Here is an 18,634-nt window from a genome sequence, read left to right as displayed (position 1 = left end):
AACTTAATCCGAGATGATGTAGCCCAGGTAGGGCAGAGAATTATTTTCAAAGACTCACTTCTCCAACTTGGCATATACACGATTCTCCCTTAATCGCAGTAGAACCTGATGGACATGCCTCCGACGAGTCGTTGGATCTGGGGAGAAAATTAAAATATCATCGAGATAGACTACAGCACAGACATAGAGGTGATCTCGGAAGATATCATTGACGAATTCCTGAAAGACTTTGGGAGCGTTACACAGTCCGAAGGGCATCACGAGGTATTCGTAGTGCCCGTCTCGGGTGTTGAACGCCGTCTTCCACTCGTTCCCTTGACTGATTCGTATCAAATTATAAGCCCCACGCAAGTCTAATTTTGAAAAAATCCTGGCTCCTCGTATACAGTCAAATAGTTCGGATATAAGTGGCAAAGGGTATTTGTTCTTGACTGTGATCTGGTTAAGACCACGGTAGTCAATGCAGGGTCGAATAAATCCGTCTCTCTTCTTAGCGAAGAAGAACCCGGCCCCGGCCGGTGAGGAAGGCTTTTGTATGAAACCCCTATCTAAATTCTCCTTGATATAGGCTGACATGGATAGAGTCTCTGGCAAGGAGGGCAGATATACCCGTCCAGTTCAATGGGGCAGTCATAATTCCGATGTGGAGGCAGCGTCTCAGCCTCTCACTTGCTAAAGACATCCGCAAAACTAGCATACTGAGAAGGTAGATCGGAGAGTGACTGAGGCAATGGGGGTAAAGTAGGATGGACTTGTGACAGGCAATGACGAAGTCATCTGGGACCCCATTGAAGAACTTCTTCGGAACTCCAGTCAAGAACCGGAGCGAGTAGGCGAAGCCATGGCAGGCCCAGCAGGATAGGATTGATAGCTTTGGGTAAAACAAGGAAGGCGATCTGTTCTGGTTGAAGAGCTCCGACTTGTAGTGTCAATGGTTCCGTGATGAACACTGTTGGATCGGGAATGGTAGACCACTCACAGACGCAACAACCAGAGGTCTCTCCAGAAGAACGGTGGGTAGATGTAAGTAATGCAGTAGATCCTGCTGGATGAAATTAGCAGCTGCTCCAGAGTCCAGATTGGCAGAGGAGGGATGTGACGTTTCCTGGAGATGATGGCCACAGGAATCGATAATTTGGAAGAGGTTTTGACGTTTGGAGACGTTCCACCTAGAGTTGCCTCTCCAACCAACCCTAGGCACTGGAGTTTCCCGGTTTCTGTAGACTTTGGCACACAAAACTATCCTTAAGGCCACAATACATACATAATCCAGAGGAGCGTCTGTGCTGCTGCTCTTCTTCGGAAAACTGGTCTCTGTCTACCTGCATGGGTACTTCAGGTAGTGCACTAGGGGAAGGCAATAATGGTCTCTGGACCGAGGATGCTGGTCTGTGACCCCGGCTCTCCTGTCGAACCTCCTGAGTGCGCACCCCGGAACCACATGTCAACTCGAGTGGCTAACAGGATGGGGGCATCCAAGGTAGAAGGAAGGTCGCGGCCTGCAAGTTCGTCCTTGATGTGCGAGGGCAGTCCCTGTCAAAAGATCGCCACCAGTGCCTCATTGTTCCATGCCAACTCTGCTGCCAGGGTACGGAAGGATATAGCATACTCTCCTACTGTGGAAGCTTCTTGCTTGAGGGTCAACAGAGAGGCTGCGGCAGAAGATGTTCGGCCCGGTTCCTCGAACATGGCACGGAAAGACTGCAGGAACGAGGCTAGGTCCGAGGATACAGGTCCTTTTTGTTCCAAGATTGGGTCCGTCCATGCGAGGGCCCTCGCAGTGAGGAGGGAGATAATAAACGCTACTTTGGCCTCCTCGGAGGGGGAAGAGCTGAGCCCGTAGCCTAAGATGAACAGTGCATTGGTTGATGAACCCTCTACAGGCTCTGTGATCACCGCCCTAGCGAAGAGGAAGAGGCAAGGGAACTGTGGATCCGGAACAAACAGGGAGAGCAACGGGCAGTGGCACAGTAACAGCCTCTGGAGGAAGAACCGGAGGTGGAACAGTGAGTTGATCCAGACGGGCCATAATAGAATTTACTGCCTCAAGGAGTTGATCCTGACATGTGCGTAGGTCATGCATCTCCGTCTGTATCTTCTTTTTTGCGGTCTTGGGCTGGCCAGCAGGTTCCATGGCCTGAGCGCACTGTCACGATCACAGGGTATGTGGACCCACTAGGCCGCTCCGCAATAGCGGAGAGGCAGCTGGCCTAGTCACAGTCTATACAAGAGTCTCTAGCAGTTCGTAACACAAGTGTACCTGAGATAGTCCAGACAGTGGCCGAGGCTTCATTACGGATGGAGGTGGGTGCAGCAGGTTGCGCCAGACATGTAGGATAACACTAGACATGGCAGAGGACACTGGTCATGGCAGACTACACTGGACGTGGCAGACGACAGCAGGTGCAGTAGGACACGACTCCAACACTAATAGGCTCAGGAGCAATAACACAGCACGGAATACAGGATACAGGTAGCAGGGCACGAGTAACAACAGGAATGGGAAAACACTAAGGGACCATTTTCAAGACTGACATGGGATACACAAACAACGCGCAGGCAAGGATCAGAAGGGCAGGGCCCTTCTTATAGTCCAGGAAATCAAGGACAGTTGATGATTTTCACATGTGCGCATGCTGGCCCTTTAAGGCCAGGCACGAGTGTGGTCGCGCACACCCTACGGGACACAGCGAAACGGAAGTGAGCGCTGGCGTCTCCTGGGAAGGGGGGTGAGTAAACCCGACGGTCCGCGGCCATGGAAGCTACAGGTACACACTTGTCAGGAGTGATTTTTTTGGAGAGACTTTAGAGCTACGTAGTCCATTCCTATGGACAGCGATATATCACAGCGAATTAAAAAAAAAATGTTTGGTAGGGAGGTAATTAACTCTAGCTTAACCGCTTCCCGACCGCCCACGGTAAATTCACGTTGGCACTTGCTGGGCTCTGTGCAGCGCCAATGTGAATTCACGGTGGGTGTTAAAAGCGCGATCCGGGTGTCTCAGAGTAGCGCTGACACCCGGATCGAGCTGTTATCCCCTGCCTCTGGTCCCGGAGACATGGGAGCTAATTGGTTCAGGTCCCAGTCATGTGATCGCAGGGAAAGTTTGTTGTAGCAAAGAACTGGAAAGTTTGTTGTTACAACAAACTTTCCTGGGGACCGATTGCGGGTGCTGCAGTCAGATATAAGGCAAAATCGGAGGCCATACAACAGCCCCCGGGTCTACCATGCACGGCAGCCTATGAGAACCAGCCGGAGACCGGTTCTCATAAGCTTCCTGTCAGTGTGACTCTCCGCATCACACTGACCGTTTATAATATGTTACACTACCTAGGTAGTGTAATGTATTATAGCAGCCATCAGTGCTGCAAGTCTTCAAGTAAAAAGTAAAAGAAAAAAAGTAAGAAAAATGTTTTATAAAAGTGTAAAAACAAGTTATAAGTTACAAAATCAAAAAATGCTTTTTTTCCTATAAGTCTTTTATTATAGGAAAAAATATGAAAATGTTAAAAAAAAGGACACATATTTTGTACCACCGCGTTCATAACGACCCAAACCATAAAACTATAATATTATTCCTTCCCTTCTGAGTCCTGCCGTGGGTCCAAACAGCAGTTTATTACCACACATGGTGTATTGCTGTAATCCGGACAAATTGCTTTACAAATTTTGGGGTGATTTTTCTCCTTTATTCATTGTAAAAATTAAACATTTCTAAGTTTCACTGCCTAATTCCACTAAATTCAGCAAAAAAAAAATCGGGGTGTCAAAATGCTAACTATACCCCTAGAAAAATTCCTTGAGGGGTGTACTCTTCAAAATGGGGTCACTTTTGGGGGGTTTCCACTGTTTTGGTCCCTCCAGTACATTGCAAACGTGACAAGGCACTGAAAACTATTCCAGCAAAATCAGAAATCCAAAATCCATATGGTACTCCTTCTCTTCTGAGCCCTGCTGTGGGTCCAAACAGCAGTTTATTACCACATATGGGGTATTGCTATAATCGGGAAAAATTACTTTACATATGTTGGGGTGTTTTTTTCTCCTTTATTCCTTGTAAAAATTAAAAAAAAAAATATGTTTTTTCAGAAAAAAGTCGATTTTCATCTTCACATACTAATTCAAATAAATTTAGCAAAAAAACTGCTAACTACACACTTAGATAAATTCCTTCAGGGGTGTAGTTTGCAAAATGGGGTCACTTTTTGGGGGTTTCGACTGTTATGGCACTACAAGACCTCTTCAAACCTGACATGGTGCCTAAAATATATTCTAAAAAAAGGAGGCCCCAAAATACACTAGGTGCTCCTTTGCTTCTGAGGCCTGTGTTTCAGTCCATTACCACACTAGGGTCACATGTGGGGTATTTCTAAAAACGACAGAATCTGGCCAATAAATACTTGTTAATTATTATTTTATTTTTTTACATAGGTTTTGGGGTAAAATAAAAACTTCTTTTTTTTCAAATTTTAATATATTTTATTCCCTCTTTATCTGCTGCACTAACTGTGCACTTAAGAAAACTTCCATTTTTACTATTCATTATTCCAGTTACAATGAACAGTGAACATTAAAAGAAAAGTAGAGTACTTACAGGAGGGATGTTGTGCAAATTTTATTACTAATCAAGGCAAAAATCGAGGTAATTTCAAAGGGTTCTCTTCCATTTCTTTTTTGATCACTTAATTTTTTTGTGTTTTTTTGTATTATTGAAAAGTTGCGCATATATATATATACTACCGTTCAAAAGTCTGGGGTCACCCAGACAATTTTGTGTTTTCCATGAAAACTCACACTTATATTTATCAAATGGGTTACAAAATGACTAGAAAATATAGTCAAGACATTGACAAAGTTAGAAATAATCATTTTTATTTGAACTAATAATTTTCGCCTTCAAACTTTGCGTTCGTCAAAGAATGCTCCATTTGCAGCAATTACAGCATTGCAGACCTTTGGCATTCTAGCTGTTAATTTGCTGACGTAAATCGGGAGAAATTTCACCCCATGCTTCCAGAAGGCCCTCCCACAAGTTGGTTTGGCTTGATGGGCATTGGCTTACGTACCATACGGTCAAGCTGCTCCCACAACAGCTCTATGGGGTTGAGATCTGGTGACTGCGCTGGCCACTCCATTACAGATAGAATACCAGCTGCCTGCTTCTTCCCTAAATAGTTCTTGCATAATTTGGAAGTGTGCATTGGGTCATTGTCCTGTTGTAGGATGAAATTGGCTCCAATCAAGCGCTGTCCACAGGGTATGGCATGGCGTTGCAAAATGGAGTGATAGCTTTCCTTATTCAAAATCCCTTTTACAAATCTCCCACTTTACCAGCACCAAAGCAACCCCAGACCATCACATTACCTCCACCATGCTTGACAGATGGCGTCAGGCACTCTTCCAGCATCTTTTCAGTTGTTCTGCGTCTCACAAATGTTCTTCTGTGTGATTCAAACACCTCAAACTTCGATTCGTCTGTCCATAACACTTTTTTCCAATCTTCCTTTGTCCAATGTCTGTGTGTTTTTGCCCATATTAATCTTTTCCTTTTATTAGCCAGTCTCAGATATGGCTTTTTCTTTGCCACTCTGCCCTGAAGGCCAGCATCCCGGAGTCGTCTCTTCACTGTAGACGTTGACACTGGCGTTTTGCGGGTACTATTTAATTAAGCTGCCAGTTGAGGACCTGTGAGGCGTCTATTTCTCAAACTAGAGACTCTAATGTACTTGTCTTGTTGCTCAGTTGTGCAGGGGGCCCTCCCACTTCTCTTTCTACTCTGGTTAGAGCCTGTTTGTGCTGTCCTCTGAAGGGAGTAGTACACACCGTTGTAGGAAATCTTCAGTTTCTTGGCAATTTCTCGCATGGAATAGCCTTCATTTCTAAGAACAAGAATAGACTGTCGAATTTCACATGAAAGCTCTCTTTTTCTAGCCATTTTGAGAGTTTAATCGAACCCACTAATGTAATGCTCCAGATTCTCAACTAGCTCAAAGGAAGGTCAGTTTTATAGCTCCTCTAAACAGCAAAACTGTTTACAGCGGTGCTATAATAATTTCACAAGGGTTTTCAAGTATTTTCTAATCATCCATTATCTTTCTAACACAGTTAGCAAACACAATGTACCATTAGAACACTGGAGTGATGGTTGCTGGAAATGGGCCTCTATACACCTATGTAGATATTGCATTAAAAACCAGACGTTTGCAGCTAGATTAGTCATTTATCACATTAACATTGTATAGAGTGTATTTCTGATTAAATTAATGTTATCTTCATTGAAAAAAACTGCTTTTCTTTAAAAAATAAGGAAATTTCTAAGTGACCCTAAACTTTTGAACGGTAGTGTGTATGTGTGTATATATATATATATATATATATATATATATATATAATATTTCTATTGTTACCTGTGCCTCTCACAAATGGAAAAGTTATGTTCTAATATATTTAATCTTTATACTTTCATGTTTTGTTATGTTGAGTATTTGTGCTAAAATAAAAATAAAATAGTTTTCCCCATCGTTCTGCACACAATGTTCCATAATGACAGCGAAAACAGAATGTTTGTAATTTTTGCTAATTTATTGAAAAGGAAAAACTAAAATATTGCATTGACATATGTATTCAGACCCTTTACTCAGCACTTGGTTGAAGCATCTTTGGCAGTGATAACAGCCTCCAGTCTTCTTGGGTATGATGCCACAAGGTTTTCACAGCTGGATTTGAGGATTTTCTGCGATTCTCTGCAGATCCTCTCAAGCTCTGTCAGGTTGGATGGGGACAGTAAGTGGCAACCATTTTCAGGTCTGTCCAGAGATGTTCAATTGGGTTCAAGTCAGGGCTCTGGCTGGGCCACTCAAGGATATTCACAGAGTTGTCCCTAAGCCACTCCTGTGTTGTCTTGGCTGTGTGTTTAGGGTGATTGTCTTGTTGGAAGGTGAACCTTCGTTCCAGTCTGAGGTCCAGAGCACTCTGGATCTAAGGTTTATATTAAAAATATCTCTGTACTTTTCTCCATTCATCTTTCCCTCCACCCTGACCATTCTCCCTGTCCCAGCTGCTGAAAATCACCCCCACAACATGATGCTGCCAGCCACCACCATGCTTCACTGTAGGCATTGTATTAGGCAGGTAATGAGCAGTGCCTGGTTTCCTCCAGAGATGACGCTAAGGGTATGTTCACACGAGGTCATTACGTCCGTAATTGACAGACGTATTTCGGCCGCAAGTACCGGACCGAACACAGTGCAGGGAGCCGGGCTCCTAGCATCATAGTTATGTACGACGCTAGGAGTCCCTGCCTCGCTGCCGGACAACTGTCCCGTACTGTAATCATGTTTTCAGTACGAGACAGTTGTTCGGCAGCTAGGCAGGGACTCCTAGCGTCGTACATAACTATGATGCTAGGAGCCCGGCTCCCTGCACTGTGTTCGGTCCGGGACTTGCGGCCGAAATACGTCCGTCAATTACGGACGTAATGACCTCGTGTGAACATACCCTTAGAATTGAGGACAAAAAGTTAAATCTTCGTTTCATCAGCCCACAGAATCTTGTTTCTCACAGTCTGAGAATCCTTTAGGTGCTTTTTGTGCAAACTCCAGGTGGACTTTCACTTTTACTGAGGAGAGGCTTCTTTCTGGCTACTCTGCCATAAAGCCCAGATTGGTGGAGTGCTGCAGTGATGGTTGACCTTCTGGAAGTACCTCACATCCCCACACAGGATTTTTGGAGCTCAGCCAGAGTGACCACTGGGTTCTTGGTCACCTCTCTTACCAAGGCCCTTCTCGCCTGATTACTTAGTTTTGTGGATATAATAATGGAGGCCACTATGCTCTTGGGAACTTTCAGTTCAGCAGAATTTTTTTTGTACCCTTCTCCATATCTGTGTCTCCACACAATCCTGTCTCTGAGCTCTACAGGCAGTTATTTTATCCTCATGACTTGGTTTTTGCTCTGATATGCATTGTCAGCTGTGAGACCTTATGTATTCATGGGTGTGTCTTTCCAAATCCTGTCCAATCAAATGAATTTACCACAGGTGGACTCCAATTAAGATGTTGAAACATTTTAAAGATGTAGAGACATGGGAGGCCCCCAGAGCTATAATTCAAGTGTCATAGCAAAGGGTCTGAATACTTAAGTCCAAGCAACTTTTACGTTTTTCATTTTTAATAAATTTGCAAAAATGTCTTCAATTCTGTTTTCACTTTGTCATTATGGGGTACTGAGTGCAGAATAATGGGGAAAAACGTCAATTTTTCTTTATTTTAGCACAAGGCCTTAACATAAAAATTTTTGAAAAAAGCAAATGGGTCTGATCACTTTCTGAATGCACTGTAATAAATCCTTTACCCTGCAAAAAATCTTTGCTGTGTGTGTACCTTTTAGTTAATGCTTTATTTTTTTTATTTTTAGATGCACCTGCAGAAATAGACATATGCTATGTGACGTTTATAGTTGGATATAATATACTGTATATGATTTACGTGAATAAATCCTGAATTTCCATTTTAACCTCGTAAAATTGTACTCTCTGTTTTGTTTTGATATTTACCAGAGTACACAATCATTGGATACCGTCAAATGAATTTTACTATTACTTTGACAGTGCAAAACCATATGATCTGAATTAGTAAGGATATTTGCTGAAAAAATGTAAAGCTGCACATCTTTCAGCTTGAATGAAATAATTCTTCCATCTGCAAATCTAGTTGGCTGTTGAACATGACATTGATCAATATGATCTGGGGCTAAATTTCTCAATGTGACTGATTATGTTAGCATCATGGCCACAGATCAATACAGAGTTTTATGAGGGCCCAGATTCTGTAATTGGTGTTGATCAATAAGTCTTTGTCTTCTTCCCTTTAGAAACCTTAAGTTGGTAGTGTGTGGTGTCTCAACAGTACACTTAGGCTAGTGCATTTGTGATAACTAATGTAAAAAAAAGAGACATTTAAATTTTAAGGGACAAAGAGTCTGAATCCCCTTTTGTAAAGGGCGTTTTAAGATGACTGTAAGCAGATTGCTCACCCAATATGAACTTTGGTATCAAACTGAGCTAATGTTTTGTTGGAAAACTAACCCTCTTAGCTTTTTCTGTCTATATGTGCTGAATAATTCACATGGATGTTTTTAACAAAACATACCATTAATGAAAGCAATCAGCACAACTCATCTTTTGATAAACCCGCGGGGTCTTAAGGCGTTGAAGGATGTATCTATAATGAACAAAACATTTGGTCCTTTGACTGACATTCAGGATGGACCAATATGGAGACGTGGTGTAGGTTCAGAATGTACTGCTCTGTTTTCTTTTCCTTTTTTCGCTTGAAGGTTATAAATTCATGTTTTTTGTTGCTATACGCAACACTTCCCATTACTCTATCAAGGTTTGTCTCATTAAAAGCATAGCACAAAACAAAGACTGTAAGTGACCTACCTTTTGCTAACATGTTCATTTCTGCTCTAGTTTGCCATTTGGAAAGTAGATTGCTAGTTACATAGTTACATAGGATGAAAAAAGACAGGTCCCTCAAGTTCATCCTTTCTCAATCAATTATACTTCATTCATAGTTGCGCTGAATGTGTTTTTATATTGTTATTTGTACTGCTCTAGACATATTTTCAGGCAGAACAATGGAAGGGTGAAAATGTGCAATGTGGTAGAGCTGTTTCTCAGACCATTTTCTTTTTAGCCTGGATGTTTGCTAAGTGCTTTGAAATGAACCAAGGTCATATCATCAAGTTGTCAGCGAATTAAGCTGTAGATGATCAGTTTTTATATTTGAAGCATATAAAAGTGTAAATGTAATATATTTCAGTGCATGCATTCATGGTTTGCTTAGATTGGCTTTGTATTGTACAACGTTGTTGTTTTTTCTTTTTTGCAGATGCAGATCGTGGACAAAGACATGGGATGGATGAGTTTATTTCTGCTAATCCCTGCAGATATGATCATGCTTCACTCTTTAAAGTGCTTCAGCAGCAAACCTTGGAACATAGATTAAATGATTCCTATTCTTGTCTGGTAAGTACTACAGATAGTTAAATAAAATTAATTAGGTAGAAGTGATGTGTCCCGGCCGGCCACCTTCCAATCTCCATTAGAATACAATGTGACCGCTACTGCACTCCATAGCAGCAGTTGTCAGGTGGGGTAATCCAATACTGGTGAGGGTTACCTCAGAGAGGATTGGTGGCCTAACCTGTTTTATATACCTTAATAAGACCAAATAAACCCATAAGCTTGACTGTCCTGCTTGCCTAACCTGTTTTATAAAATTGTCACAAAACCGTTTTATTTTTATTTTTTCAAATTAAATAACACTTCTACTCTCAGAACCAAGGACGGGACAAGCTCTTTTAGCACCATGCCATTTGCTTAAGAATGTGCCCCTACCAAAACCTTGCAAGTACTTAAGGGTAGGGCGACACAGAGCGGCCTGTGAGGCGGCTGAGATGCAACCACGATTTGACAAAAAACGCTGGTTTTCAGTTTTACCGCAAACTGGCGCGGTTTTCAAATTGGTCATAGCTGCATGATTTTGCAAGTAAACAGAAGTTTGATTGATAATGGCCATCTGATAATGGACCCCATACACACACTCCAGACCCTCATTCTGCGCACACTCCAGACCCTCATTCTGCACCCACCCCAGACCCTCATTCTGCGCCCACCCCAGACCCTCATTCTGCGCCCACCCCAGACCCTCATTCTGCGCCCACCCCAGACCCTCATTCTGCGCCCGCCCCAGACCCTCATTCTGCGCCTGCTCGAGACCCTCATTCTGCGCCCACTCCAGACAATCATTCTGCGCCCACTCCAGACAATCATTCTGCGCCCACTCCAGATGGTCAAGATGGACTTGGACACACTATAGAATGGGTAGGGGGGTGGATTACCCCAAAATATACCTTTGAAAAAACCTCCTCCTTTATGCAGTAATATTTGGAGCTTTGCATTTACTCTGCACAAAACGTACAGAATGTCAGTTTTCTCTCACAAAAGAGAGCACATCTTTAGCCTTTAAATTTGTCCTGTGTGTATGTTTTGCACATTATTTTAAACAATATGAAGTAAAAGTTATATTTTATAAAGCTCTATCATTATTCCAGTGATTCTCTGCGCCCACTCCAGACAATCATTCTGCGCCCACTCCAGACAATCATTCTGCGCCCACTCCAGACAATCATTCTGCGCCCACTCCAGACAATCATTCTGCGCCCACTCCAGACAATCATTCTGCGCCCACTCCAGACCCTCATTCTGCGCTCACTCCAGACCCTCATTCTGCGCTCACTCCAGACCCTCATTCTGCGCTCACCCCAGACCCTCATAATGCGCCCACTCCAGACCCTATATGTATTTTCTATTTTAAATATTTGTTCAGTGGTTTCACATTAAACCCCTTCCTGCTTTGGCCACTTTTGTCCTTCCTGACCGAGCCTCCTTTTTCAAATCTGACATGTTTCACTTTGTGGTAATAACTCCGGAATACTTTCACCTATCCAAGCGATTCTGAGATTGCTTTCTTGTGACACATTGGACTTTGTTACTGCCAAAATTTGCTCGATACATTCAGTATTTAATTGTGAAAAGCACCAAAATTTTGTGAAAAATTAGCATTTTTCTAAATTTAAATGTATCTGCTTGTAAGACAGGCAGTTATACCACACAAAATTTTTGCTAATTAACATCCCCCATATGTCTGTATGTCTTTTGAATATAGTTTTATTTTTCTAGGACGTTACAAGGCTTAGAACTTTAGCTGCAATTTCTCACATTTTCAAGAAAATTTTTAAAGGCTATTATTACAGCGGCCAGTTCAGTTGTGAAGTGACTTTGAGGGCCTTCTATATTAGAAACCCCGAATAAGTCACCCCATTTTAAAAACTTCACCCCTCAAAACAGCATTTAGAAAGTTTCTTAACCCTTTGGACGTTTCACAGTAATTAAAGCAAAGTAGAGGTGAAATTTACAAATTTCCTTTTTTTTTTTTTTAGGAATTCATTTTTTATCAATTTTTTTTCTACCACAGAAGGTTTTACCAGAGAAATGCAACTCAATATTTATTGCCCAGAGTCTGCAGTTTTTAGAATTTTCCCACGTGACCCTAGTGTGCTAATGGACTAAAGCACCGGCCTCAGAAGCAAAGGATCACCTAGTGGATCTTGGGGCCTCCTTTTTATTAGAAAATATTTTAGGCACCATGTAGGTTTGAAGGGTTCTTGCGGTGCCAAAACAGTGGAAATTCTCAAAGTGACCCCATTTGGGAAACTAGACCCCTCAAGGAAATTATTGGAAGTAGGCCGTGAAAATTAAAATCGACATTCTTTCAAAGAAAATGTAGGTTTAGCTAATTTTTTCTCATTTCCACAAGGACTAAAGGAGAAAAAGCACCGCCACATTTGTAAAGCATTGTGGTCATAAACTGTTTGTGCACACTGTAGTGCTCAGAAGGGAAGGAGTGGCTTTTGGAGTACAGATTTTGCTGAATTTGTTTCTGGTCACTGTCGCATTTGCAAAGCCACTGTGGGACCAAAACAGTGGAAACCCCCCCCACAAGTGACCCCATTTTGGAAACTACACCCCTCAAGGTATTCAACTAGGGGTGTAACTAGCATTTTATTCCCACAGGTGTTTTGCAGAAATTAGTGTGCACTCGATGTTGCAGAGTGAAAACTGTTTTTTTTTTTTCCCATAGATATGCCAATATGTGGTGCCCAGATTGTGTCACTATAACAAGACAGCTCTCTAATTATTATGCTGTGTTTCCCGGTTTTAGAAACACCCTACATGTGGCCCTAATTTTTTTGCCTGGACTATCGACAGGGCTCAGGAGTGAAAGAGTACCATGCGAAATTGAGGCCTAATTTGGCAACTTACACAGTATTGGTTCATAATTGCAGAGGCTCTGATGTGAAATAATAAAAGAAAGCGCTGAGAAGTGACCCCATTTTGGAAACTACACCCCAAGGCATTTATTAAGGGGTGTAGTGAGCATTTTCACCCCACATGTCTTTTCGATAAATGATTGCGCTGCGGTTGGTGAAAAGTAAAAATTTAAATTTTTCCCTAGATGTGACATTTCAGTGGGAAATATGTCGTGCCCAGCTTATGCCACTGGAGACACATACCCAAAAAAATTGTTAAAAGGGTTCTCCCAGGTATGGCGATGCCATATATGTGGAAGTAAACTGCTGTTTGGGCACGCTGTAGGGCTCAGAAGGGAAGGAGCGCCATTTAGCTTTTGGAGCGTGGATTTTGCTTGGTAGTAGATTTGTTTGGAGTTTTACTGGTATTTCAGTTTATAATGTGGGGCATATGTGAGCTGGGCAGAGTACAGCAGGGGCATAGTCTGGTGGTATGATAATGGGGTAAACAATAAAATAATCCATAAATATTTATCACGCTGTGAAGCAATCCTTTATGCATAGGCCAGTGTCGCACTAATAAATGTCCTTTCTTATCCCCCTTTTGGTCCACACTCCGCACCTTTGCAGTTTGGGGGTATTTGCTGGGAAGTATTGTCCTGGTATAATACAGGCACCCTCGCTTCCAGCAGATATGTTTGGGCCCTCCCCTTCCTGGTTCCCTAATTTTAGGGCCTTGAGAAATCGCCACTTGAAACAGAAGAAATGTTTCCCTCGGGCCGGCACAACTGCATATTTTTCTTTCCTGACTTATTGGAGCCTTAACTAATTTAATTTTTTCATAGACGTAGTAATATGAGGACTGTTTTTTTGCGGGATGAGCTGTAGTTATTATTGGTACCATTTTGGGGTACATGCGACTTTTTGATCACTTGTTATCCTTTTTTTTGGAATGCAAGGGGATTTTAAACAGCAATTCTGCCATAGTTTTTTAGGGTTTTTTATACAGCGTTCACCACACGTCATAAATTATATGTTAACTTTATTCTGCGGGTCAGTACGTTTCCGGCGATAACAAATTTATAGCACTTTTTTATGTTTTACAACTTTTTGCACAGTAAAATTACTTTTGTAAAAAGAATGTATTTTTTCTGTCGCCAAGTTGAAAGAGCCATAACTTTTACATTTTTTAGTCAACTGAGCTGTATGAGGGCTTGTTTTTTGCGAGATGAGCTATAGTTTTTATAGGTACCATTTTTGGATACAAACGACTTTTTGATCACTTTTTATTTCAATTTTTGGAAGATAAAATGACCCAAAAAAAAGCAATTCTGGCATTTTTTAGTTTTTTTTTTTTACGGTGTTCACTGCGCGGGACAAATAGTTCAGGTCGTTAAGGACGCGGGGATACCAAATATGTATGGTTTTATTATATTTTTTTCAATAAATGACTTGAAAAGGAAAAATAGTGATAGTTTGATGGTGATTATGTTATTACTTGAAACTTTTATTTTTTACAACTTTTATGTTTACTTTTTTGACACTTTTCTTTAGTCCCACTAGGGGACTTGAAGGTCCAACTGTTTGATGTTCTAATGCATTGCACTACCTATGTAGTGCAATGTATTAGAACTGTCAGTTGTTCACTGACAGCAAGCCGATCAGGCTCCGCCTCCGGACAGGGCCTAATCGGCTTCCGTAATGGCAGGCAGGAGGCAATTGTTAGGCCTCCTGTTGCCTTAGTAGCAGTTGGCAGCCTTGCCATCGCACGGCAGGCTGCCGATTTGCTACAAACCACTTTGCTACAAACCACTTTGATGCAGCGATCGCATTGGATTTCTGCATCGAAGGGGTTAATGGCAGGAATCGGAGTTAGCTCCTGTTCCTGCCATTACAGTGGGTTGTCCACTGTAACATACTTGCCAATGGTACCGGAAGCCTTTTAGGCCCCGCCGGTGAGCGGGGAATAGGAGGCTTCCATTACTGGCAGACCGGGAGGTAAGTATTAGGCCTCCGATTGCCATTGCAGCTACCGGCAACCCAGCAATCATGTTTCTGGGATGCTGGTGGCTTAGAACTCATCACATGCTGCGATCTCTATTGGACGCAGCATCTGAGGGGTTTATCGGCCGGATCGGATGCTAGCTCCGATCCTGGCCGATACCTCAGGGTGCCAGCTGTAACATACAGCTGGCACCCGGCAGTGATGGTGCGGGCTCAGCTCCTGACCTGACGTAATGGTACTGCGCTTTGCGGGAAGCCGTTCCCGACAGCGCCGTATATATACGGAGAATGTCGGAAGGGGTTGAGGCTGGTGTTACTGACCAGTCTGGTTTGGTAATTGAAAATATTGACTTATACAGCCCTTTTGGTCTAAATTGGCCTTTGAAAAATGTTCTTGTCTGCAACGCCTGACAAAGTTTCCTCCTTTGGAAAGGGAATTTTTCTATTGGCAAGATTAGACCGTTTTTTTTTTAATTACATCTAAAACCCAGCGGTCTGTAGTTATGGCCTTCCAGGCGTTCAAATAGTCCCAAGATGGATTCTGATTTGTTTTTTTTCCCTTCTTGTACAAAACCGCTTTAAGGCCTTGTAGACTAGTATCACTATATAGTTAAATGGAAGATCATATTCTAATATGGGGACATTCGCCAGATGGGTTTTAAAACTCTTTAAATGCCACTTGTTAATGGGCTGTCGATGGACTGGTTTTACGTGTGGGTGTAGTGTTTCGGCCCATCAACAGTTTGTGAATTGGGGCTGCAATCTGGACAAAACTCTTTAATGTGTTACTGGTAGTACTACACTAGACCGAAGGACGATCTTACTTCAGTCACAGTTCTAGGAATGGTCCATTCTGTTTCTGCTCACGTTTATTCGGGTCAGGAGCAACTTTCTTGGCACTAAGCCACATGACCTAAGTATTGCATTTCTTTTCTTTTTAACCTACTTTTAACTAGTTTCAGTTTTAGTCCATAGTTCTTTAATCGTGTGTTCTTCAAAACTGTTTGAGAACGTCACTACGTCATCTAGGTAGACCAGGGGTCTCAAACACGTGGGCCGCATGCGATCCCTGAGGCTGCCATCTGCGGCCTGCGGGGCACGGTAGTTCCCTTGGGAGTGGAGAGAACAGTCCGAAGGAGGAGTGAGCCGGCGCTCCGTCATGAAGGAGCGCAGTCCTTATTCCGCGATGGATTGTTGGTGGTAGGTGAGCAATGGCCACACAGCCTCTTGTAGACAGTGCACCCCCCCTGTAGATAGCGACGCACACACCCTACCCTGTTGACAGCGCTACACACCCCCCCTACCCTGTAGGTAGCTCCATTCGTACTCGCTCTAGGAGTAAAATCCAAAGCCAGAGCATTACCTACAGTCCGGCCATGGTTTCCCTGAAGTCACTGTTCATATATAGACAGTGATGTCAGAGCCGGAGTCCCAGAGCAGAGCTTATACTAGCGCTCTGCTCTGGGACTCCTGCTCTGATGAAGCCCCTGACATCACTCCATATATGGACAGTGATGTCAGAAGCAGAGCTGGAGTCCCAGGCAGAGCGCTAGTAGCGCTCTGCCCAGGACTCTGGCTCTGGGGTTATCCTTGACATCACTTCATGTATGGACAGTGATGTTCTGGGGCTTCCCCAGAGTTCTGGAGCAGAGCCTATACTAGTGCTCTGCTTTGGGACTCCGGCTCTGGGGTAGCCCCTGACATCACATTCCAGTTCAGGAGGATCCCCTGACGTCACTGTCTATGGACCGTGACGTCAGAGGCTCCTCCAGCAGGGGGATTCCACTCCTAAAGGGAGCTCCAGTGGAGCGATCTACAGGTGTGTGTGTGTGTGTGTGTGTGTGTGTGTGTGTGTGTGTGTGTGTGTGTGTGTGTGGCACTATCTACAGAGGGCACTGTGACATTATCTTCACAGGGTACTGTGGCATTATCTAGGAAGGGTGTGTGTCATTATCTACAGAGGGCACTATGGAACTATCTAAAAAATTGACATTTCCAATATACAATTCTCCTCTCAATCCTAATTTCATATCACTACTTGAATGGCTTCTCTCAACAGCCTTCTCTAATGATTCTCTTGGGCCCTCCACTTCTCCACTTTCTAGGCTCTTTAACGCGTTCACTTTTCTGGGCAGCGGCAGTCTGCTTGTCCTGCCCCACCCTCTTTACTCCCCATTCGCGGTTTCTTCTCATCAGGGAGAAGTGAGCGACAGGAGGATAGTCTCTCATCCTGACAACAGTGGCTCTGTCTGTGTTGTCCCACTCCTGACCTGCTGCCTTCTCCAGTCAGAAAGAATTGACAAACCATACTTACTTCCACTATGCCTTCAGTACTGCCAGCCATCTCACAAGACTGCAGCAAAGTAAATGAACTGTGAATAACACAACAGGACACACAAAGCGGGAAAGAAAAGGGGAAAAAAATATAATGAGACTCACAATGAGATAAGAAAAGGTAGAAACAATAAAACATGCAAGGGGACACACAAAGACGCAGAGAAGAAGCACCCGAGAGACAAAAAAAAGAAAAACAAAGCGTTTAAGATCTATGTAATATTTGAAGTGAATGGATTAGGATTAATGAAATTCTTTATGCTGATTGTGAATGAAATAGGTTATAAGTGGTTAGCATAAACATGTCACCTAAACTTAAATTGCTGTGTACTAAGGAACTGGTTACTTGGTAAAATGGTATTCACCTTAGGACTTATGGACGCAACACTGTTACAGCTCAATGCAACCTGAGTTGTTTAACCCCTTCAGGACTGAGCCTGTTTTGGCCTTCAGGACGAAGCCGATTTTTCAAATCGGACATGTCACTTTATGTGATAACTCCGGAATAAAATTTTTCGCGAAGTTGCTTGCCTCTCGCTTGTCACCGTTGTTGCCTGACCTGATACTGGATGATCAGGTGGGGTTCGTATGTGGTCGGGAAGCGCGGGATAACACTAACAAAACTCTCCTTTTAACATCATACTGCCAATCCCGTAAGATACCGATGTGCTTACTTTCGATAGACGCCGAAAAGGCATTTGACAGAGTGCATTGGGTGTTCCTCCGCAGTGTCCTGGCGCAGGTAGGCCTAGGTACTAATATGGTGGATAGGATAATGTCATTATACCATAGACCTACGGCTCGGGTTCGTGTTAATGGACTCCTATCTGATTCCTTGTCTATTGCTAACGGCACGAGACAGGGGTGCCCACTCTCACCTCTATTATATGTTCTGGTCATGGAACACCTGGCAGTGGCACTGCGGAGCAACCCTGATGTTAATGGTGTACGTGTTGGATCACAGCATCATAAATTGGCGCTTTATGCAGATGATCTCCTGGTATATATTACAACTCCCATGATTTCTTTGCCATCTTTGACTGAGGAATTTGAGCGTTTTGGTCATCTAAGCAATTTTAAAGTTAACTACTCCAAATCGGAGGCATTGAATATATCTCTGGATGCTTCTTTGGCTGCCCAGCTCGCTCGGGTTTTCCTATTCAAATGGCAAACTACATCCTTAAAATATCTAGGGGTACATGTTCCCACGCAACAGGCAGATCTGTTCGCCTTGAATTACACGCCTATTCTGCAGCGTACTTTGAAGGAATTGGCAGAGTATGGAGGGAACCGTATGTCATGGTTCGGGAGAATCAATGCGGTCAAAATGGATATTTTGCCCAAATTCCTATACCTTTTCCAGACCGTCCCTATTGTAGTACCATCGGGCTTTTTCAAGACCTTACATAGGGCCATAAC

General features: G+C 43.1%; 1 protein-coding gene across 11 annotated transcripts in view; it reads left to right on the top strand.

The window, feature by feature from the left end:
• CADPS2 (calcium dependent secretion activator 2) overlaps positions 1 to 18,634 on the top strand; it is a 616,089-nt gene that overhangs the window by 247,652 nt on the left and 349,803 nt on the right. For all 11 annotated transcript variants that reach the window (XM_075857164.1, XM_075857163.1, XM_075857166.1 and 8 more), the window contains exon 12: positions 9,895 to 10,031. In XM_075857164.1, coding sequence (XP_075713279.1) covers positions 9,895 to 10,031 — 137 coding nt within the window. The remainder of the gene's footprint in view (positions 1 to 9,894; positions 10,032 to 18,634) is intronic.

The sequence above is a fragment of the Rhinoderma darwinii genome, chromosome 3 (genome assembly GCF_050947455.1).
Source record: "Rhinoderma darwinii isolate aRhiDar2 chromosome 3, aRhiDar2.hap1, whole genome shotgun sequence".
Classification (NCBI taxonomy): domain Eukaryota; kingdom Metazoa; phylum Chordata; class Amphibia; order Anura; family Rhinodermatidae; genus Rhinoderma; species Rhinoderma darwinii.
The sequence above is the reverse complement of the archived record's forward strand: the minus strand, read 5'-3'. Positions and strand labels throughout refer to the sequence as shown.